The sequence below is a fragment of the Porites lutea genome, chromosome 4 (genome assembly GCF_958299795.1).
Source record: "Porites lutea chromosome 4, jaPorLute2.1, whole genome shotgun sequence".
In the NCBI taxonomy this organism is placed as follows: domain Eukaryota; kingdom Metazoa; phylum Cnidaria; class Anthozoa; order Scleractinia; family Poritidae; genus Porites; species Porites lutea.
Genome location: NC_133204.1, coordinates 38323004 through 38347322, shown reverse-complemented (window position 1 = coordinate 38347322; position 24319 = coordinate 38323004). Strand labels below are relative to the sequence as shown.

Here is a 24319-nt window from a genome sequence, read left to right as displayed (position 1 = left end):
GTAACAACACAGAAACTTTACTTTATAAATCATTACCTTACACTGTCTACTTGTAACATTCATGTACTGCAACACAGTGTCAAACGCATCTTCTATTGTAGTGTGTACTTGAGGTTCCTAAATAAGGATGAAAAACAAGACTGTTTGTAAGCCGCATTTACAATAACCTAAAGGAATTTGTTTGTTTGTTTTCAATCATAAATTTACTGAACACATAAACATAAACGACTGCAGATATGCATACTCAAACATAAGCTGCGCCCTGAGTTTAAAAGCTCACAAATATTTGCAAAAAATATTTCCTGACAGAAAAATCATAGCCAAGTCAGGAAAAAAGTTAATTTGGTTTTTGATCACTTTTACTGATGTGGTCAGCAGTTAAACGTATTTCTTGAGACAAAAGAAATTTTTTACATAAGAAAGTTTTATCCCCACAGGATGTTGTTGGTACATCAACATGGTCTCTGTTTCATAGTTTTAGTGCATTATTATTTTTTTTTTTTGGTGATGTCATTTAAAATAAATCTATTAAAGTAAAACTTTACATCATTTTTAGTTTGGTAGTTGTAGTCAATAATGTCATCATCATGAAAATGGCCAATTGGGAAAACAAAACATATAAGCAAAAAGGTCTACTAGTATTCATTAACATTATATTGTTCTATCTGGTTCGTTTCTGGATCTACCTGTGAGGAATGGAGCATAGTGCTTGTTTGACTTGGCCATTCAACCTTCCTCAACAAAGCCTTATTAAGAGTAGACACTCCCTGTCTTCCTGAACGGCATAATGTGCAGTGCAGCCAACTGTCTTCACCCTACAAACAAACACAGACAATGATAGTTACCAATGCCAACTGCCATGTGCATCTCTAAAAAACTACCACTCCCATTATGGTAATACAGGTGTACTATTAGGGTGAAATATCCAACAATGACTGTCAGCTGACAATACCTGTTCATTCAAAACAAAGTTGTGCACCTAACATCAATGATGGTCCATAGGTGTTTTTTGTACTTCATATTGGAGAACATTAAACCACAAATCTAAAATGTTGCTAACATTTTACTGCTGGCAAAAAAAGAGGCAAAATTTGCAAGATGTGTACAGTCAAACTTCTACTGTATTTATAACCACCTCCAATAATGACCATCTGTCTAAAAATACACCAAAAGCTGTTCAGTCAAAGCCTTATTAATATAGTTGGAACCTCTTGTAAAGGACAACCTCTGGTAAGCGACCATGGTCACTTTTTAGAGTGATGGTTTTATAACTTCCCAGCATTTTCAAGCTTTTGTAAGTGACCTCTTGACTCATGTTCTGCTCTCTACGTTCACTGTATACGCTACGCAACTCAAAGAATGAAGAACTTTTAGTGACAAATGGAACTACACATTATATAGCAATAAAGCATATTTTATTCAACACGTTCGATGACTCCCTTCCAATGCAAATGCCAAATTCAACTCAAAGCAAGCTTCATCTGTTAGTTGCAAGAACATTGTAATGAAACCTAATTTAGATGAATTTTTACGTAAGCTTTTTGAACAATGTCGCATTGAAAATTGTGGCAAACAATATTAAATATGTGTGGCAACTGACAGGTTTTTCATCCTTCAATACTTATTATTTTTATTGTAATTTGTTTTGTTACTTACTGACTTTTTTTTTTTTTAATTCTTTTACTTTGTGCTGTGTATTATTGCTGTTAATTTGTTGTCAATAAAAAAAATCATTTTCAAGCTCTTGTAAGTGACTTCTGGACTCATGTTCTGCTCTCTATGTTCACCATATAGGCTACGCGACTCAAAGAATGAAGAACTTTTAGAGACCAATGGAACTACACATTACATAGTAATACAGAAATTACACACAATACATTCTCTTCCAGAAAGTCTAGTAGAGTTATCGCGATCTCCACTCAGAAGAGACCTCCAATGGTTCAATTCTCATACATACGTGTACACGTACAACCAAGCTATTTTCCAAAATAATTTATGGGAAAAAAAGGAGGAAAGATTTATAGGATAATTCTGGGACAAAATACAGAAATTTTATAGGAATTTCAGATCCACACAGATGAAATGTTAGTTGAAAAATAATTATTTCATGAGTCTTACATCATTGCTGAGATTTTTTTTACATGTTTGACACTTGTTTACAATGTGCTCAAGACAATTTACAGCAGTTGTCAACAGTCACATGATCACTTCTTGCAATCTCCAAAAACACTAAACCACTTACGAGAAGTTAACATCACAAGATACATATCTAAGACCGACATAGTTTGAAAGAGAAACATTAACACCTGAATACATCTATGAACCCTAGCTTAATGTATCCACTATTCTCATCAATGTCCAGCACAAACAAGGTTTTAAACAACAACAGCATTAAGACTGCTTCAACCATTGTTAACTGAATAAAGGTGGGTTCCCAACTTGAAGAGTACCTAAAAAACTAAAGGATCCTTACAAAAACCAGTTGGATAGACACAATCATGTAAAATCCACTTCTGTGGTGAACTTCAAGTCCAACATAAAAGTACAGAAGTATCCAATAAATTTCTGAGTCACAGTTTCAAATCTTTCACAGCATAATTCATGATTTCTTGGATTTTCGATTGCTTAACTGTGATAGGAAAGTGTTTATTGAGTTTTTCCTTTGTTTTGAAATGAATCTAATTTTTTACATAAACAGTAATTGTAGGAAATATAGGAGATTTTGGCCTATTATAGGAGTTTTATAGGATCATAAAACAAATAGAAAAAATAGGATTTATAGGAAGGCTGGGATGTATGCGGTCGCAAAGACCACCTCCTGTAAGCGACCATTATTTTAATCTTTGCATTTTGGATGGTCGAGGTTGGAATTTACAAGTATATAACTTAAGTTACCAGCTTGCAATTAATTTGCAAGTAGTCATACAACTGTACGTTGCTATTGCAAATGGTGTCTTTGCAAGTCAGCAAGATTTCTATTAAAGTTTGTAGTTGGTTGTAGTGTGATCATGATGGTCAGATGTCAACAAAATTGCAGTCAGTCGAACTAACAAGAACAGCTGGCGATAAGACGAGATTTGCTAGATGCCACGGTCTTATTAAATGCCAGGTAAGGTCGGTAACAACCAAGGGCGCCATCTCTCAGTTGTAATCGTACAGCTGGTAAACAAATTTCAACTCCGCTCAATTCTGTATCGGAGATGTTAAAGATATTACTAAATTCACTAACCTTTAGGGGCATGATATCTATCCTAATCAGCTTTTTTGGGCGCAGAGTTCTTCGATTGAACCGTTGTTGTTAGTGTCCGCGTTGCCCTATGTACGCGCCAACGACGCGGGAACTAAGCCCTCCCTTGTAGGGAGGGGTAAGAACTAGAAAAACGAAATGACTTTAAAACTAAGAATTGCCACTAATATTCACGTATCCTTTACCTTATTAATTATTTTTTGTAATTTAATGTAAGTTGGACTTTTTTAGTCAAATATCGTGCTCTTGTGCTAATCTTTGTTACTATAAATGCCATGGAGCTGGCCTCCTCCCACTAAGCAAATTTTTGTCACTAGGTGAATGTCAGCGGTTTTTCGCTCCTGCCCCTAGAGACTGCATGGCAACAAAACAAGTCCGGCACGCGCAAACTACAGACATCTAAATGTAATTGACTTTATCAAACGTTCGATTAGAAAATGGTAAGCCCTTCTTATGGACAGCAAGTCGCCCCTCTTCGAGGAAGGCCCACGATCTTTGGAAATGTGTACGAGAAGAATGTCGTTTTTCTGCTCGATACTTCGGGCTCTATGTACCACAGTCTCGACGTTGTTAGAGAACACTTGCTCGAAATACTGTTCGCGCGCGCGATTTCCGGAAGAGACACCATGTTCAACATTATCGAATTCAACGAAGAAGTTAACAAATGGGCTGACAGGTTAGTAGCTTGTACACCTCGCACCGTCAGTGTTGCTAGCGAATGGATTCACAAATTGACCTGTGGAACGTCTACAAACACAATGGAAGCTTTGATCGAGGCGTACGAAGATGACGGAATGGACGCGATTTATTTGGTCACCGATGGCTTGCCCGATCAAACTCCCGCAGTCATCATAGAAAATGTCCGTCGCCTTCACAAAGGACGACCTATACACGCGATTTATCTCACTGGAACACACTCTGATTCAGCGGCTAAGGAATTCCTGGAAGAACTGGCTAAAATCACCAAGGGTTCTTTCCACACTATAAGCCTTACGCTGTACGGACGGATTCAAAGAGTAACGCCAGTATTTAATCACAAGACAGAATTCATGCGGCATTATGACGGCGAATTCTTATCGCCGAACCTCTCGAACTTGTTTAAGGCAACTGACACTTCTCTAGAACGACTAGAACGTCCGACCTCTGCGCCTCCAGCCTCGGGATTTGTCCCGAGGGTTTATGATCCCGGGACACCTGTCACCCTCCTCAGGGCACCCCATGGAGCTGTCCCTATTCCTTATGTTGCATGGAGCAAGTTTGATCAAGAGCGGGGAACATCAAAAGTTTTGCAATATGCTGACGCAGTATTGGCATCTCGAGGGCTTTCTAAAGACAGTGAAAAATCTGTGGGAAGTACCAGTGTCCCAGTTGCAGCAAGTATAATGAAAGGGATGAAGGTGTTGGCACGGAAAGATTCTGATGGTCTATTTTACATGGCAACTGTCAAAAAACAGGTACAGTATGCTGGCAATAAAATCAATAATTATTGATTTTGTTTTTTTGAGGTCTATTTATTATTAACTAGAGATAGGTGTCTCATGAATCTCTATAAAGAGAATAGGGCCACCAGAGTTAAGCTCTGCTTTGTGGGGTTAGGCACTAGATTGCTGACCAGCCACAAATCTTCTGTCTCTTTGTTCTGGTAAGAGTACCTACAGTATCTAGGAAATTATTGACACTACTACGTGGTTAGATTACTTGAGGTGCTTTTACCACTTGTCCTGTGGCGAAACTTTCATCAATGTTTTCAGTTGTAATCCTCTTTCATTATTTTTCTTTACACAGGGAGAAAATGGTACATTCGTAGTGGAATTTGATCAGTGTCCTGCTCTACGCAAGCCACACCTGCAAGAAGTAGCACTATTTGATATGGTTGCTTACAAAGATGCCATAAGACACCATGTGTGCATCGGAGACAAAGTCCTTGCCCCATGGCAAAATGATGGACGTTATGGACCTGGGACTGTCCTTGATGGAGTGGACCGCAGGGATGTCCAGCCACAGGGTAAGTTATGCATGAATCAAGCAAATGGCCAAGTTTAAGGATACATTTTCATGAACACGGGGCTGTCCCTTACAGTGTAGGGCCCAGACCCCGGGATTTTCCCAGGCCACTACCATTGACTATGACCCATTGCATTATTCCATTGGAAGCAAAAGGAACTTCCTACATATGTAACTGTTCAATTCCCCACCTATTAAATGCATATACCTGCGGCACCAACTTCAAATTATAGTGACAGTCCTGGTACAGTTGCTAAGGTTAGTGGTTAGAACTTGACCAGTATTGTGGGAGGTTTTGAATCCCACTTATTTTGGGTCTTAGAGACATGAGCTGCTCAAAAGTATGTTACCAGGGATATCTTGTTTCCTGTGCTATCAGTATGAGATTCATATTGTTACCGTAAGGCTGTAAGGTTGGCCAATTAGAACATGTAAAGTTCTACACTTCTTACTAAACTGTGGTACATGCTAATTGAAGCTCCTGTTTTGCAGTTAAATTCTTAAGGGGCCAATCTCAACACTGTCTAACTGATTTTAGGTTATGAAGGGGGTGACCTTCTTGTAGCCTTTTATAATGGCCAAACAGAGCAGCTGTCCCCAGGAGTAGCAGTGAGAATACCACTTGCAGTGTTTGATCGCATTGTTACTGAGCTTCAGCTGCCAGAGTCACAGAGAAGAAAGATTCGTCTTGCTGCTGACACATCACCTCCACCATACCAAGGAAGGCCTCCTCCTCTGCACACGACTTGGCAACGACCATTCAGCCCACCTCGGCATACTAAACAGCGCCTTCTCAAGAATGATTCCAAACAGGAACTCACCTCTAAAATCAAATCACAGATTGAGAGAAACAGACATCTGCTAGAGAGGGTAAACTTTCATGAAAATAAAGACCCTGATAAGTATCACTCAGATACCAGTATGGAGGAATTGAACACAGTTGAGGATTTTGGACAAGAAAGTAAAGAGCCTGAAACATTTGATGTTGGTGTCGGAACTGAAGACCTAGGTGAGTGCGTGAGCTAAAAGTCACATAGACCCATAAATCCTCTCTTTGGTTCACTGAAATGTACACTGTAAGCCTTCTTCTCAAAAAAGCATAAAAAACTGTTGAATTTGGTTACATTGTATGTCTGCCGGTAATTTCATAAGAAAGGTGGCTTGTAAATGACAGGGCATGCAGAGAGGTCCTTCTAAATTGTCTTGGTTTTTGGTAAGCTCTAGTTTCACTTCTTGGATGCCAGACTTAAAAGTCATTGAAACTTCCTGAACTTATTCATGCTTATGAATTTATTTATGCCACTACAAACAGTACAGCTTTTGTGTGGTTCTTCCAAACAATAAAAAAAGAAAAACAGCCGAGGATAACTGCTTTAACTATCCTAGCATGATCGTCATTTCAACACTTTAATAATTTTATTTTCTTCATTTTTGAATTTATTCACAGATTTCAGACGATACACAGAACCAGTCATACCTGTTGGGACACCACTTTCTAAAGCTGGGGGAAAGCCAGAGAACAAGAAACGCTGGCGTTGGTGGAGTTCGGGTGTCCCTCCACGCCCACCAAGATTCAGAGATACAGCAATGGCAAAACCAGCAGAGGTACGAGATGATAAGTATCAGCGTCCAAGACACCAGGAATATCAGACTGTTGCAGGAGTTCCTTTCCCACCTAGCACAGGTAATAATATTAACTTTGTATGCTTTAAGATGCACTTTTATTTTATATTTCTCAAGTACCTATGGCCCTATGGTATTAATACAATGTATTTGAATATGTAAACTACCATATCTTAAGTTACTGGGTAATCAGGTGTTTTAGCAGTGAATGGTGACCGGGGTTTCATCAAATCTTAAACTCTTGGAAGTATTTGTTAACTTGATTTGGTCCATTTCTGCCTCAGGTTTTTGAAGTTTTGTGGCACAAAATCTTTAAAAATTGTCGTTAATCATCAGGATTCACTTGTAACTCCTTTGGAGCATGTTACCTCCCCAGTCCAGTGATAAGATATGACTAATTAATATTGTTGTGGTGGCTGGTTGATATCTAGAGGAATGATGTAATTTTGTTCGTGTACATGATGTTTATGACCAGTACCAGTCATCATTGTGTCTGCAGTGCACATTTATTCTTAAATTTAATAAATAAATAAATAAATATCTGAGGCTCTGACACCTCCCTTCCAGACAAAAAGTTTCAGGATGGAGAATGGCATCCCCATCATCAGTGGAACCACCCAGCAAACACTGCCGCAAGATCTGGACCGCCACAGCTCAAGCATCATGAATATCAGTCATCTAAAGGAGTTCCATTTCCAGCAGCTACAGGTATTATGAACTACAGCTTCTACAACTACCTACACCTTGCCTCTCCTGGGTAGGGGCTCGCCAACCCTATGAAAATGAAACGTTACGAATTATTCAAAGCCACGCCCACTACTGGCAACTTCCAAGTATCTTCATCATCATTAGATCATTGATTTCGTAGTTGTCTTTGCATCTTACTCCACAACATTTCAAGTCTTTCACAATAAATAAAAAAGCTCTACTTGGCTTATTGAGCGATCATTTTTAGGCCAGTATTAAGTGATTCCATAAAATATCCAGGGATATTGGAAATTCCAGGCTGGTAGAGGTAGCCAGGGTCCGAAAAAGTAAACCCAAACATTTTGAAATAAAAGCGTTAAACTAAACTGGATTTTCCAGAGTGGAGAGAAGGGTTCAAACCAAATGAATAAAACTCTATGTGGAGGAGTTTATAAAGCTAAAGTATTTTCTGGAACAATTTTTTGAACTAGTATAGAGTGTGTGTACCTTGAATTCATGGTTTAACATCAAACATGTCTGTGTTCATCCCATTTCTGCATTATCATAGTACTTAAAACTCGATTTAGAAGATAAAAACAAAACGTTCTTGCTAACGTTCGACTGTTCTATAAATGACTTTTTTTCCAAATATCAATTTCCAGATAACAAGTTTAACACTGGATCTGATGGGAACTGGCACCCTGAACACGCTGGTACCAATGCTCAACGGTCATCCCATTGGGAGGATGGCCTGGGCCTCGGAGATATGGAGAAAAATAGAAAAGAAAGGCAAAGACTGGAAACCAAAAGAGACGCGAACGAGAAGTATCATGCCAAAATAGCTCGAGATTCAGCGGAGAAACGACAGAAAGAGCAAGCTAGACAAGATTATCACAGGTTAGTGAGATCTAAATTCACTTTGCTAAGTATCTTTTAACGTAAAAGTATCCTTAAAGGTATTCTTTGAAAACGCTTCAATGGGCTATGGTTTGAACTTTTTGTGATGTAAGCTTATATGATGTGTCACCTTGGGGACCAGAGGTTTGTTTGTTGTGTTGTTCGTTTATGTTTTTTTTTTCTCGCGTGCAGTGGAATCTTTTTTGTTATATTTATCGGCTGCAGGTCGACAGATCATCGGCCTAAGGTCGAAGCCAAGCGCGGATCATCATAAAGACTTGACCGAAACCGCAAACCGCACATGAAAAGTCTTTGGCACCCTGGGAAAACAGAAATAAACTGACGAGAATAAAGTATGCAAGGGAACAGCCTATGGGTGCTTCGAATCTTTTGCGGCTTTTGTATTCATGTAATTTTGCACCGCCGGTCTTATGGTTTTGAGAACTGAAAGTGGTCAAGTACTAGGTATCACCAGAAGCATAAGTTTCTGGCACAACCAAATGTACTGTAAGAAATCATAATATGATTTGACTGTCTCTGCGCTGTTTTTCAGAAAAATGGTTGATGAACGCAACCGTCAGCTCGTCGAACATTCTGCTGAGAAAGCGCGTCGAGAAGGCGAGAGAATGGAAAGCAAAAGACAGTCGAGCGAAACGGTTTGTCAGAAGGAACGAGATAGACAGGAAAAAGCGGAGACATGGAAACACGAACGGATAGAAGCCATGAAGGAAAGGAGAACACAGCATCAGGAAATGGAGAACAGTTATGAGAGAGCGGCACAAGAGCACGAGTCACAAAGACTGGTAAGTGACCAGGAAACACTTACAGCACCACAACACCGGTCAGAACTGAAAATCGTGTAAAATAGCCAGCTGCGTAGCATGGTGGTTTTGATTGGGCGCGCAAAGTAATAAAGGCGGGCGAGGGTAGAGAAACCGCGAGGAGATTGGGGCGGGCGCGGCTTCGCCGCTCGTTGGCGCGTTTTTGTGGCTTCGCCACTCAGTTGCTCTGGACAAAACCACCATGCTACGCAAGCTAAACTTAAAATATATTGCTATTAAAAACATGGAAAGAAGTACTCGGTGAAAGTACTGATACGTTGACGTTCTGAATGGTCGCACCTTAAGACCATAATTGGGAGTGAACGTGTTAAAACGGGTTTGAATTTCCAAGAAAGATTGAGATGATTGGGGAATAAGCGAGCCACTCCTCTGAGCAAACACCACAACCCGGCACTTTTGGCTTACCGCGGTGTTATGGAAATTTTAACACTTTCTGTTGTGAATTTGACAGGAAAAGGATTTGAAAATAGTTTACAAAGCCTTGGGTACGCTGAAGGTGTTCGAAAAGCCCCAACAATTCCACTGGTATATTCCTTTATCGTTTCGGTGTTACTCAAGCAATAGTTGTCTTTCTGTGTTATGGTACATTTGCATGCAGTGCTAGTACAGTTCTGGCTATATATCTTTTTCTCCCGACGTTTATAACATAAAGAGAGCCAGGAATAGACTGTATGAAATACATTCGTTACCCAGTTAATAATGCGTTAAAAATAATGTGTACCTCCGGAAAAGAGAAATTACATCAGTAACAAGCAAGGGTTTTTTCCATTTTTGACTCTGTAGAGTGGAATTAAGGATCGAGAACAGAAAAGAGTGGATATGCATCATGATCGACTGGTTGCAGAAAGAAGAATGGGAGAAGAAAGGGAGGAACAAATGAAACAACGAGAAATGGAACGACAGATGAAACTAGACAAGATTAAGAGCACCGCAGAACGAAGAAAGGAAATGAGAATTCATGTGAAACAACAAAATGAACAGAAATACCGAGCAAGCATTCTTCCTTAATCAAAACAATAAAAGCGGTTTCCGTCAGTGTTTTCATAAGAACGCCAATACGTATATAGTAGGCGGCCGTCGTGTACGCCGCACTAAGGTCAGCAAGGTAGAGAACATTCGAGCCAAGGAGGCACACATGGCTGCGGTCACCCTGTTTCTGTAGCATGCAACACCTAGGAGATTTGGTACTCCTGTGTGTATGGGATGCTGGTTCATGCCGGGGTTACTGCAGTAGTATATCGCCGGAGAGACATAGGAAAAAAGTTTCTTGTCTCCAACTCGCAGAACCAGAATAGTAATAATCTTTAATAGGTACTCCTTAAAAAGGCTATTATGTAACTATTTGCGGATGGATAAGAAATAATTAGATCTAATAACAAGGAAAACTAATGGCTAAATCCAATAAAATCAATGAAATTCTATGAATCTATAATCAAAGACGATAGGTGGTCTTTCATTGCGCTCTTAAAGGCAGAAATTGATGGTTGTAGTTTCACTGCCCTATAGGGGAAAGATCGTTGCCCAGAAGCTCAGTTTGAAAAGTGGGATTTCGAGGTTGTTACTGTTGCGCGTCAGCCTGTCAAGGTTCAAGATTTTTATGCAACTGATTTGGTGAATACTGAGACAGCTATCCCGCTCAACTATCCCCTTGGTTCCAGGGACTTTTAACGCGCGGTCTCCGATTTTTCTGTCAAGTCTTTATAGTGACCCGCGCGAAACTTTCTCGCGGCTTCGGCCGAAGACGCGTCGGCCCGTAGTCGACCCCGAAACATCTCCGCCGCACTCGACAAAAAAGCCGCCGGTACCCACGGTACCAGGGTGGGTGCATAGTGCTAGATATACAGCTATTTCGAGAAAGGTTGTCGGAAAAAGTGCACGCGACAACCCGAAAGGTATTGAGGGTGGTTTTGAGTTCACCGTTCTTCAAAGAAATTTGAGGGAATGGCACGAGAGGCCATGGAGGTATGTTTGCGGGGGCTAAAGGAAAGTAACAAAAGTAGGTTCAACAGCTGCAGTGTCAGGAACAGTGAATTGATCGTATCCCATATTACCTTTCGGGATTGTCGCGTGCACATTTTTTCCGACAACCTTCCTCGAGATGGCTGTATACGTCGACGTTTTGCGCCTCGCAATCTAGCTATCCGCCATTATATATTCACCTTCCCTTCGGGATTTTGTTGTGTGGTATACATTGCATTACACAGATAGGGAAAACCGGTTTCACTAAAAGTCCCAGTGGACATTCAATCGACTCGAGACCACACAAGAAAGAAAGATCACATTATTTATGAAGAAAGATATGCCGTTTTTAATTTCCTCATACAAATCCTTCCAGTATATTTCAAAGTTTAACGAACAGTTCCGACGCTCATAATTCGAGCTGCGATCCTAGCGGTTATTATATGGAGGCCAGCCTTAACTGGCGAAAGTGGGCGATAATTAATTCAGGAGATGGAAAATAGTTGCAGTACTGTATATAACCAATATTGTTGAAGTGGAAAGGATGAGGCACATTAGTGTTAACATTTGTGAAATAAATAGATGATTGTGTAAATACGTATGGAAAAAAAATAGAATAGAAAAATGGAACGACCTTAAGCAACGGTAATTCTATTCAAGGCTATGTGCACAAGGAACTGGACGAATTTTCGTACGGTTGAAAACGGTTTCTGGAAAACTGCCCACCTACCCCTCCCCTAACCCAACATTTTGCTCCAAGTAAGACGCAAATGTTAACGTCGAGTAACGGAGTTAGGGGAGGGGTAGGTTGGCAGTTTCAAGAAACCTTAATTGATCCAAAACTTGTGCGTTTCGGGGGTTGCGCTCACACGGAACCACCTTAAACGTACGAACATTTAGACATCAAGCCGTTTAAGTTCCAATTCAACTCCAAGGAAAGTCGCCTGCAGTTGACATATTGAGCGGGTCCAAATAGACGCGATTAAGTTTGATTAGCGCGCAAATTGATGTTTTCAGCGACGTTTCACTGCCGTTTCATCGCGATCATCATCACCACGATCGTTATACCAGCACTTATCTAAAAAGCTCTTAAAATAACACCGCAGTATTTTTAATGTCACTCCATTAGACTCAACATAGTTATCATTCGTTTGTCTCATCGCTTTGATGAAGTGACATGCGTCCTGAGCAAACTACACTCTCTCTTCCTCTCAACTCTTGTCGGCAGTACTTCATTACGTGCCTTTCTGCCTGCACCAAATGGGAAATGATAAAAAAAGAAAAACAGGCAAACTGTGAATAAGTGCAGTTTTCAATTGTCAAGAGATAGTTTTTGTTTGTCTTTTTATTATACTAGATAATTAAATGGTAACCTGAGAAACGTTAGGTTCGATTTCCGCCGTCTCCCGGGTCTGGTCTTTGATCCTCCCCGAAGAAAGGCGGTAACATGATTGGCTGAAACCAACAAAGGAAATCGGACGCGTCCAGCCGCTCCTTCGGGGGGATGGGTGCGGGCTCATTTTCCCGAACAGCGGTTGGTAATCAAGCCTAGAGAAAGGTTTGATTAGTTAAATTTTATTTTTATTTTAGGGCACTAATGCCACTGTGTTACGTAACTGCAACATACTGCAATAATATTGTATCTAGCCAGGGGTAAGCCTGCTTATGAAAGAATATTATTGAATTTTTCAGAAATTGTTATTACAAGGGCTTTCTTGCGGGATGAGTTCAGATTTAATATGTTCGCCAGTCATCACAACATACCTTGGCTCCAACCAAGAGCTCCTCAGTTTCAAAGTCCAGCTCGCTGGAAGTAAGGGTGCAATTATCCCCTCCCGTCTTCATTACATGCTTGAATACCTGTCAAAAGGAAACAACAAACTTGATAACATGAGAAGGTTTACATCAACAGGGATTCAGGATGGGAGGAGAGAGGGTGAACTGATAGCTAAATAAGTAACATTATAATAATAATAATAATAATAATAATAATAATAATAATAATAATAATAATAATGATAATAATAATAATAATATACAATATTTATAGAGCACTAATTCCCAATGGTCCAAAAGCACATTATTGATGTTAAGTTTTCTTTGTAATTTCCATTTTGGATCATGACAATAAAAGTTACTGTTTGTTGTTTCAATTGACTGGACATATCGTTGCTCCAGCTTTACACTCCCCAGACTATCAGTCAGCTTGCTTTGCTTGCCAATGTTTCTTCTCCTTCCCTTGCTGACTTTTTTCCCCCTTTTTCCACCACTGCGGAGCCTCGTCTTAGGCTATACAAGACTTGTATAGCCTAAATTCATTAAGTGTCTTCTACAATAAATAATATTTTTATCAACATTTATGATTTAAAAATGCAGAAATAAAGGGATAAAAATGGTGTCACTTAATTCAACAAAAGCTGACCTCGGACTGACTTACTTTGTCATCATTAGCTTCATGGTCAATCACAGTGATCTTGTAAAACAGTGGTTCATCCTCAAAACAGCATTCAGCAAACCCCTCCTCTGGTGGATCACATGCTATTTAAACAAAACTTCAGAATTATTCTGAAAGATGAGATAATCAGCACTGTCACAAGCATTAGACAAAGAAAAAATCTTGAGTTCCTGACAGGATTCAGACCTATGGAGAGACTTACGGAGGAGCAAGGCCAAACACTGGGGTCATTTATTTCCAAGCTTAAAACTCACCACCATTCTTTATACCAACACAGTGCAATCCTAACAATAAGCAGGACGTGTGTCATGTGAGCCTAGTATATTGTGGCCTTTCCCTCCATCTCTGTAACTCAGTGGATAGAGCACTCACCTGCTGTGAATCTTGTCACGGACTCAAGATTTTTTTTTTGTCCCACATTTATGACATGCTGTCATATACCAATCTTATAGTTCACCATCTTTCTTTATTTCAAAACGTTTTCAGTAAAATGCTTGCTCACAATCAACAAAGGATTGTCCATTTAATTATGCAGGCCATTCAAAAGAAAATTCTGTATTATGTGGTTTTTATCAGGACAAAGGCCACTGTCTGCTATTTAGGGGAGTGTCTGATTTAAGCAGGTGTCTATGAATTGGGGTTCCACTGTTCTTGCCTAGGCAAGATGTCCATCTTGCCATACTTAACTTACTGTCATTTAGTATTAATAATAATTCAGTCCAAGAGCGTGCGCTGTGCGCAGTATATAAATCTCAAACTGAATCATACAAGGAACTCCTCACTTGTGCCAAGCTGCCTATGCTTTATAACAGGTGTTTGCAAGACATTGCAACACTAATGTATAAAGTAAAATATGGGTGGCACCAAGGTGTGTATCTGAGTTATTTACGATCAAAAGCACACAACAATGCCTAAGAAACTGTGATTTTGAACTACCCCGCTTTGATACAGCGGCCTATGGGAGGCATTCGCTGCACAACCAAAAACCTTTCATTTGCTCAAAGGTCAGTAGTGAGCTCAGAAACTTGACAAGCTTCAAAGCATTCAAGAAACATTTATGGGGTGTGGACCTTTTGAGCCACATAGATAACAATAGTAACTGCTGTGACCTGTGTAAATTTTGAGTCGTGGACATTTGTACATAGTTTTAGGTTTTAGGTAAGATCATTAATTTAAAAGTCTTGTAATAGATAAGTGTGCCAATACGTAGGAAAGTGGCCCCAATTAGCTAACTGTTAAGCTAAACATTGACACTAAAATAAAGTCTTTATTATTGTTATTATTATTATTATTACTTTTATTATTATGAACATCTATGTGTATAAAATGAGCTTTTTAATTACTCACTTTCTCCCATCACGCCATACTGCTTTTTATCCTCTGTCAAAAGAATGCCCTAAAAGTGAGAAACATACAGTTGAACCTCTCTACAACGGCCACCTTGGGGACAGAAGAAAGTGGCCACTGTGGAGAGGTGGCCGTTGTAGAGAGGTTGAAACAAGAGTGAATGTATGGACTGTCTGCCCAAAAAAATTGCCGTTGTGGAGAGGTGGCCCATTAGTGGACTGGTTCCACTGTAACTGAATTACAATAAAGCTTGCGCCTTTTCCTTCCACTTTTGAAAATGGTTCGCTGTTTTCATTTCCAAAAATCACAGAGCCAAAGAGACACTGTTCAGCTGCCAACAACTTTCTCTTGATTCAGAGTTTTAATTTTACTAGACTTGCCACCTACTTTGTACCCTGCGAGCAGTGGTTTCTCTTGGCAGGATGCTACGCTACAAAGGGAGAGAAACCACTGCCAGCAACCGTTTGTTTTTCCATCAAGCAAGCGTGTCCACGTGATGCCTACATCAAAATGTCAAATGACATCACTTTCTCTTGTTTTGCAAGAAACATTAGCAAAACAACAACTTTGCAAATGAATCACACTTTTTTGTACACTTCTTTGCTGTTTTTGCATGACTACCACATAAAAATGCCTTATTTCGTGGTTTATGGAGATTATAAATAAGCAACAACAGACTTTTTTTCTCTTTCTGAGCCTGGATATGTTCCCTAGGAATTCAACTCCAGTTTGGTTTGCCTACATTTGACAAAGTAAGAGGGTAGGAATAATGAAAGAGCACATATTCACAGCATGCTTGCATTAACAGGGGCTGGATCCAGACAGTCAAAGAAGAGGGGTGGGCGTGGTCATCCAGACCCTGAGATAAGGGCGGGTTCAGTCTCAAAACATTTTTCCAGGGGCCCAGCCCCCTCCCCTGGATCCGCCACTGATTAGAGTAGCAGTTATAAGCATAAGCAAATGTGTGAGGGCCTTAACCAGTTTTAAACAGGTTTTACCTGTTCAAAGTTAATTTATTCATCCAAGGCTGTGCATGGCATCTTGATCAAAGATGCAGACAGTTGCGCACAGTGGTTTCTCTCCCCTCATAGTGTAGCATCCAGGCTACACTATGAGTAGGTACCCTATTCAACCACTGCTCACAGGTTACCTACTTTGGCCTAGTTCTGACATCAGACACACCTATTACGGACTTTAACTCGCCTTATTTCCATTATATCTAATAATAATAGTAATACCAATCGACCTCACTCTTGACACTGTCCACAAAAGGGTTCAAAAAAACCTGGTTTGGATCAGATCGGATCAACCTTTGTAACTCACTAAATATCAAAAGGTTTTTTTAAAGCGATAGTGTCACTCTGGGAATGATCCGTTCCGCACCGATTCAGTTTTGTGAAACTAGCTGAAGTTTATATGGCGAGATACAAGAGAATTGACGACGTTTCACTGATCTTGGTAAGATTTCCGTACAACCCCATACCCGGATCTTTACCTGAAACCAAGAGCCATCGTCAAAGAAACACAAGTAAGCAAACCCCTCCACATTCGCAGCGCACATTCTCACACGACCGCCATTTCTGCGGTTAGAACTTCATGTAAAACAGGATGGCGATCTCCCGGGAAACGAGGTTGAGGCTTTCCCGCTTCTTCGTGCGCACACTTAGCGCAGCTTGGTGATCCCCCGGGGGTGATCCGGTCAAGAACTAAACGACAAATTGAGTAAAATGCTTATTTTATGCGGATTAAAGGTTGGGTTTCAAGCTGAACTGAAGAAGTAAAATTTAATATTACAATTACAATGTATCATGTTTATATTACAATGAAGCCGATTGCAATGAATTACTAAAGTTAGTAATTAGTTAACTCATGATGTATATTATCAACGCTTCTCACATTTTTTTTTGGGGGGGGGGTTGGGGGGGGTTGGGGGGAGGCTTGTTACTCATTCTTTCTTGATTGGGGTTGTTGGGATAACTAAGAAGATAAGGACTTTATTTTAGCACGATAAAAAGATCAGCAAAAGATACATTGTTACATTGACACATTTTTCAGCTTCCGAGATTTTGGAATTTTTCGGGGTCTGGTTTGGACTTAAATAAGACTATTATGGGTATCAAAATGTGGCCTCATTCGCCCCTCGGCACCGTGAAGCCAAAATTTGCCCCTTTCGCGTACACAGGACCGCTTCCGCTTGCCATGCCTAATGATTCACGCCCTTTATTGTCATTTTGGAGTTTCCCCATGGGGGTTTACATCGATCGAATTTCAAGCTCTTTTGTGACGATCCAGATTACATGACACGATTATTGACATTATTACGGTTCCAAAAATCGCTCGCGGAAGGTTTCTCTGCAGCTAGCTGAATAATTCTTCATCTGAATTTCCTTAATTCAAAAATAACCGGTGTCCAAGGCTTGCATGCAACCAAGAGGAATTTCAGGGAGATCGAGTCATAACACCGGTAAACAGGTAATAATTTTCCTTCAAGAAAGTTAAAGTGTCACTCTTCATCATCGTCGGCAGACCTCCTAATATATTTTTTTTTTTTCTTGATGCTTTGACGGAAATATAAAATCAATGATACGGGAAGGTGTGCTTTTAAATTCAGAAACTCGAAGTATTTGTCTGTGTATTTGGTGTTCTTTTTAAAGCCACTATTGGGCAACGGATCGGATCGATGGTAATCGAGTAACCTTACTAAGGTCATTGAAGGCTAACCTACGATATTCATTATTTCCAAAATCTCAATTTCTTGGATTGTTTTTCAAATTTACTGTAGGGTTTCTGCTGTGTCGAAGTTCTGTCAGAACCGAACTTTGTAACTGTAGCCAACATAAAACATTTTATAACCAAACCGATGACCGCGTGATTTGTGCTATCAAAAGAAATGTGACACTATTGTATTGTTTCAGAGATCTATATGGTCATTTGGACTTTCGACTATCACACTGTGCAGAAGTGCCACTGAGCCCCAACCCTTTCTTAGAAAAAAGGGTTTTCCTTTTTTTGCAACCCCGGTAACCCAGGGGGGCACTTTAGCAATTTCTGAGTGAGGATGTGCCGCTGTGACCCTGGAACCCTTAACCTATACTAGAGCTAGTTCAGCTGAATTTTGCTACCCTATACTAGAGTGAACTCCCAAATCCCCCCTATCCTAGAGTAGCTGTTTTCCAGAAACCACTGAGGTCACTGGCACAGTCTAGCCAAAACAAAACCTTATACCACAATCCCTAGTCTAGATAAAATCTTCAACCAACTGATCAGTTTCCTGAAAAATGATACCCTATTCAAGACCCAAACTCTCTGATTTATATATCCTATCCTAGAGTAAACTGCTTGAAAACCATACCCTTCACAACGGCACATACCTATATAGCCCATATATGGCAGTACCCCCCCCCCCCCCCTCCGGGAGCCCAGCCCTTTCTTAGAAAAAAGGGTTTCCATTTTGCAACCAGTGACTCACTGTCCTCACTAGATTAAAAAAAAATCATAACTGTCATATACTTTTAATGTCCCTAAAGCCATTAAGCGTTATAAAAGACAGAATGCTCACAGTCCCCTATTTTTCCTTGAGATCGTCGAGATATCAGCGCGTCCTACCATTAATGGCTGCCATATTGATTTTCAAATGTACGGAGGGGGCGGGCGTCGGGGATTATAGCTCCCTAAGTAGTTTTGACACTCATGCAAGATGACAAAGTAACGCAAAGCGCTTGATCTCGAGGATCTTACAGGAAAATAGGGGACTCTGAACAGTCTATACAAAAGAACACTCAAACACTAACAGTAAGAACACTAACTAGCTGGATGCGACAATAATTAGTAAATATGAATACCTCCTCTTCAGAATTGTTACTTCACTGGGCATGAACAGAGTGTTTGGACGTTGATTCTTTCATGCTGTATTGTAAACCAATGAACTCGCGCATAATCAATTTTACATCATAAGCGCCAGTTTGAAACTCGTTCTAATTCGCGATCAATTGCTCTTTTATATACTTATTTCATGTTATAGAATGATCAAGATACAAGCACTGAAGGCAGTAACATTTTTGCTGTTTTGTAACGTGGTCGCGAGTGTCAATATAGAGAAGGATACTGGTGTGTCTGAGTTTGTGGCAGCTGTGTACGAACATGCTTTTGTCAGAGTGGAAAACAGAACGACCGTACGCCCCCGGAAAGAAGCAAGGGCGATCATCATGCAAAACATGGATATGTATGAAGAACAAATGCAAAAAGCTAAACAGCAGGTAAAACAAATCATAGCTGCCATTATGGATTGATAGACTTTACCATTCGATCGAAATTCAAATATAATCTGCACTAGAAGATTACAAAATTTTGAGAAGACAAAGAGCCTTTTAAGTTTAAAGAATTGAAGTTTGAAGGACTCGAAGTAGCTTGGCTTATCGAGGACATCGAGGCGGGCAGTCAGAGGAAAACATAAGGTAATTTAAAACTAGGGAGAAATTAACTAGAGGAAAGGAAACGGAAGATAGATCTATATAAATGACACACGAAGACGGACTGAAGTTATTACAATACAATGTTATAAAATATACAAACTTATTGTGCAGAATTGTTACTTCAGTGAACAAAATTACCGTTTGCCCTTCGAAAATTGTAAGATGTTTCCGTTCCACGTTCCATCTTTGTTAAGGTGAATTCGTGGAGTGGATTTTTTTACCTGGAATCTCCAATAGTCCAGGTAAAAGATTCGACACCACAAAACCTGCTGTCGACTTCATCTTCCTTTTAAACCCACGGCAAATCACAGAAATTAAAGTCAGTATTGACTTACCCTAATTGAGTGGATGCGGATGCTAACAGTGGAAATACAGTACTTGATGGTCACAACAAAACAATATAACGGTTATTATCATACAATTTTTTTTTTTTCAGAATGCTAGTATCATCGTGTTTCCCGAATATGGCTTGACCGGGTTTGGCTATACACGTGATTCCTTTAAACCCTTCCTGGAAAACATTCCAGACCCACAAAAGGTTAACTGGAATGCGTGCCAAGATCAAGAGGCAAACTCCACTACACCTATCTTATACCGCCTCAGCTGCCTGGCTAAGACCTACGATATGTACCTTGTGGTCAATATGGGAGACATAAAACAATGTAATAACAGCATTGATGAACATTGCCCAGCTGATGGCCGCTACCAATACAATACAAACGTGGCGTTTGATAACAAAGGCAAACTTGTGGCGAGATATCACAAGCAGCACCCTTTCTTGAACGAGATGAAAGTTGTCGACCGTCCAGTCAAGCCTGAATACATCACCTTCGAAACTCCTTTCGGAAAAGTTGGAACATTCATTTGCTTTGATGTCCTGTTTCATAACCCTGCAATACCATTGGTAACTGAGCATCAAATTGATCACGTGGTCTTTCCCACGGCTTGGTTTGATGTTCTCCCTCTGTTTGCAGCCATTGGATTTCACGGCTCGTGGGCTCAAGGAATGCAAGTAAATTTCCTAGCGGCCAACACTCATGTACCAGCGTTCTTAAGCACAGGTAGTGGTATCTATAGTCCCACTGGAGTTAAAAAATACTACAGAAGCCTTTCCGCCAATGGTTCTCTCTCGGTTGCCACCTTGCCGAAAAACCCGAGGAGTAGGCAGAGAGATGTGCCTGAGGTCAACAATAAAGAGATACAGGCAATGAAAGCCAGCGAAGACTCGTTCTTCTCCGATTTGTTTGGTGATTTGTTCTTGTTCAGAGAGTTAACCAGACCTGAAGGCGCTTTGGATGTTTGTTACAATGATAGTGACGTCTGCTGCTCTCTCACCTACAAGATGGCAGGCAAACGCGCCGACGAACTGTACGCTTTGGGCGTCTTTGACGGTCTTCACACCAAAGAGGGACAATATTACTTACGAATCTGCGCCCTCATTAAATGTCATGGATTAAATCGCGACTCGTGTGGAAAACGCACATATAACGCAAGCACGATCTTCGACTCTTTCACTCTCCGAGGACAGTTAAAGACGCCATATATTTTTCCGCAGGTGGTGGCCGATGGCGTTTCTCTTCTCCCTGGAGAATGGGACCATGGTATGCCTGTCACGCAGATGCAGACCAAGCAAAAACTGTCAAAAGGTCTGTTGACTGCAGCTCTGTTTGGACGAGTCTATAAACTGGATGACGGCTCGGTTAACCCCACCGAGGTATCCCTCGCCACACCCCTTGTGTCGTCCAAGTGCTTCCTTGCTGCCTTGCTGTTAGTGAAGGCTTGTCAGTTTGTGTTTTGATCAAGTAAGAAAAGTGACTTCCTTCTTCAGTAGCTTTTGACTCATTATAATCATAAAAAAAAATGCTTTATGCATGGAAGATAGTCTCTCGCTTAATGTACTATAGTCCTTTCACATCAGATTTAAAGCTAAAATATAGATAATTGATGTTATGTTGAAGCAGGAAAGACTTTCCTCGGGTGCATCATAAGTCTTAATAATTAAGATCATCAGAGCCTTTTACATGTTTTTAAATAATATTTTTCTATTCTTTAACACATTCAAAATTGAAAATACAAGATGGTGGTAATAGTCTTGTCATGAACCGACAATTAAGACAAGTGTAATTTATTGTCAGTAAAGATAATTATATGGTACGTATGGGTGGTTATTCCAGCCAGCCTACAACGTTGATTATGTAATAGTTTTTATTTATTTGTATTGTATGATTATTTCTTCCTGCTGGAAGAATAAAGATTGTCGTTATTGTTGACCTGATTGTCTTTTGATACCGTACACTATTTTTGGTCCTCAATTTCAAGCAAGGGGGAATTCCGATATCAAAAAGTGGAGGACGCTGGTCGGAAAATAAGAATTAAACCCCTGAGACCAAACTGTTCACAGACCCTCCATTTTCTCTTCAAAGTCCGTTGAGCTTGCAAGATATTTTTCTTTCTCGCGCTCCGCGCTGGTCGATGTTTTCGAAAAGAACGAAAATAAAAATAAAACAACGTCTGTGTACAGGCTAAACTGGGCGTGGCTAAGGCCTTATTGGACCTCTAAAGGAGACTTTTTTACAAGAAATGGCGGCTATTTTTATATGTAGATATATTTTCGCGCTCACCGCAACTGTAAGCGATATCTGTACCGGTAAAAATATATAACGTAAGAGCCTTCCGTTTAGAAATTATTTTTGGTCCTTAAACAATCCTTAAGTGGTCAAAAAACACTTCCTTGATCGAGATAAACTATTTGGTTGAGTTACCCATCTACCTGTTGCATGTAACCGGTAAAAGAGAACTCTCCTTTTATACAAAGTTACGCTGGGTGCAAGAGACTTTTCCGTTGCTCGGTTTCCGGTTTCGGTCAAGCCCTCGCATACATATCAGTAAAGAGGATTGAGAGGTGTGTAAAGGGTAGGCGCGCCCATTGGAAGGAGGGAATGCACTTACTTGAAGGGGCTTTATCCAGGATAATTAGACGTATATAGTTGGTTTAAATGGGGTACTGGTAGCAACGGTGACAACTGTCTCCTAGGAAGTAATCGGCTCTTGGTATTTACTGAAAACTATGATTGAAGGACGGAAGCAACTCTTATGGTCCGTTCTAGGCGGCCATCTTATAGAAGTATAGAGTTGTTCGTTGAGAGAGTTTAGGTTGAAGTAGACTCAAAAAAGTCTCATTCGGAGACGTGAAAATTATAATAGATATGTTGTGGTTCAATTTTATCTTTGTTGTAAATGTTATTGCCCTTTGTTTTTGGGTAAGGTAATGTATGATCAATACTGATTTGAAAGAAAGGAAGATAAAATTTAAACCAAGGATAAAATCGAACCTCAACATATACCCCGCCTTTACTACTGAGATATTTTGTGCCTTTTCCCCAATACATTGTCTTCAGAAACTGAATATTCACTCTCTGCACTTATTATTGAAATCTCCGGAGGGTGGAGGATTGTGATATTGCCGTTGAGTAACTGTTTTGGTTAAAGCATTTTACCATCCCCTAGCATTATAAGCAAGTGAAAGGAAAATAAAACGAAAGAGAGTAAAACTATGTCTACATACGTCCCGTTGCCCCCACACGGCAAGGATAAATTAAATGAATTTATCACATACTAACTACATCCTATAATCATATTCACCATTCTCGACATTCTCTAAAACCGAAATCCGTTTCCATTCCCTAGTAAAGTCAACGTACTGCCAATCAAAAGCACATTACAAACTGACCTTTATTTAAAGCCTACAGACCGGGTGCACCGACATCTCCATCTAGCCACCCGACGCGCACCATCCCACGCTAAAAAATCGATCCCTTTCAGCAGATGGCCTTACGATTAAGAAGAATTTCAGAGGAGACGAAACTTTAACTAATTGTTGTATTTTTATAGCAACCTCTGTATACATGTTTCCGTCTCTAATCTTTCTCTACCAATGGCATTTTATCTTTACTTTTGAACATTGTTACCGTTTGGTCCATTCGTTTTCACCTAGCTTTCCTGGACCCTGATTCTTGGGGGCCGATAAACGGGCCATTCTGAAGTCCGATCAGCCTTTTAAATGTAAAAGTTCCTCCTCCCCTCCCCTACCGCGTCAGTTTCTCTTTTTTCCTTAAGTGTGCGCTGATAGCGTGACTTTGCATATTCCTAACTTTTCGAGACTTTCATGTGCATTCCGCAATGTTTTGTAGGATGTGTAGGTGACTCACATTTCATCAGTTAAAATTCACTGTTATGCAAGGAAATCAGCTCAAATTAATCGTTACTTCTTCCGCTTAGAGGAACCGCAAGTGACTGGTCGCTGCTCAGAACGAAATTAATCACAAGAACATCAAATCACTCCCCGTTTCATTAATAAGAGTAAAGTACGTCTAATAACGCCGTGGAATATACAAGTTGGTCTCTTTCTTGGCTTTTAATTTTCCTTCATTACACATATTTTGCTAATTCAAAAGAGATCTTTTCACTCACGAATTTTTAACTCTTAGTTAGGAAGTAATAAGGGCGCTTGGAGTTGACGTAAACTAAACTGTAGACAATGTTCGCCGTGATTTTGTCAAGAAGGCGTGCATTTATAGTGTTTGTGTTTATATCAGTACAGGGCAATGGCAATTCAAACTTTGTCTGCTTAATGATTTTCTGAGCTTTTACGCAGGGTTTTTTGCCTTCTTCATGGAACGGTAAAATCTATTAATTATAATATATATATAGGGAGTGATACATAAGATGCGCAGGATATCGCATTCATTCCTTTCCAGGGGTAACTAGACAGACGCAATATCGCTTC

General features: G+C 40.1%; 4 protein-coding genes across 5 annotated transcripts in view; 2 read left to right on the top strand and 2 right to left on the bottom strand.

Moving 5' to 3' along the window:
- LOC140935618 (A-kinase-interacting protein 1-like) overlaps positions 1–3326 on the bottom strand; it is a 5132-nt gene extending 1806 nt beyond the window's left edge. The window contains exons 1-3 of the mRNA XM_073385185.1: positions 3230–3326; positions 687–815; positions 37–117 (exon numbers count right to left, since the gene is read on the bottom strand). Coding sequence (XP_073241286.1) covers positions 37–117; positions 687–815; positions 3230–3241 — 222 coding nt within the window. The 5' untranslated portion in view covers positions 3242–3326. The remainder of the gene's footprint in view (positions 1–36; positions 118–686; positions 816–3229) is intronic.
- Positions 3327–3593: 267 nt separating this feature from the next.
- Positions 3594–10708, top strand: LOC140933512 (uncharacterized). Its single transcript, XM_073383097.1, has 8 exons — positions 3594–4701; positions 5033–5252; positions 5790–6260; positions 6699–6935; positions 7442–7582; positions 8224–8458; positions 9012–9261; positions 10084–10708. Exons 1-8 carry the CDS (start codon positions 3685–3687, stop codon positions 10306–10308), a joined length of 2796 nt encoding a protein of 931 aa, XP_073239198.1. The 5' UTR covers positions 3594–3684; the 3' UTR covers positions 10309–10708.
- A 1654-nt stretch (positions 10709–12362) lies between these two features.
- On the bottom strand, positions 12363–16670 carry LOC140935617 (uncharacterized). Of its 2 annotated transcripts, none has more exons than XM_073385183.1 (5): positions 16557–16670; positions 15062–15110; positions 13682–13797; positions 13024–13119; positions 12363–12510 (listed from the first exon to the last, which is right to left on the bottom strand). In XM_073385183.1, exons 1-5 carry the CDS (start codon positions 16620–16622, stop codon positions 12403–12405), a joined length of 435 nt encoding a protein of 144 aa, XP_073241284.1. In that variant the 5' UTR covers positions 16623–16670; the 3' UTR covers positions 12363–12402. The 2 variants fall into 2 exon arrangements, with proteins under 2 accessions (XP_073241284.1, XP_073241285.1); XM_073385184.1 differs by having other exon boundaries at positions 13697–13797.
- Positions 16671–19082: 2412 nt separating this feature from the next.
- LOC140935616 (pantetheinase-like) lies at positions 19083–21803 on the top strand. Its single transcript, XM_073385182.1, has 2 exons — positions 19083–19317; positions 19970–21803. Exons 1-2 carry the CDS (start codon positions 19084–19086, stop codon positions 21329–21331), a joined length of 1596 nt encoding a protein of 531 aa, XP_073241283.1. The 5' UTR covers position 19083; the 3' UTR covers positions 21332–21803.
- Positions 21804–24319: the final 2516 nt, after the last annotated feature.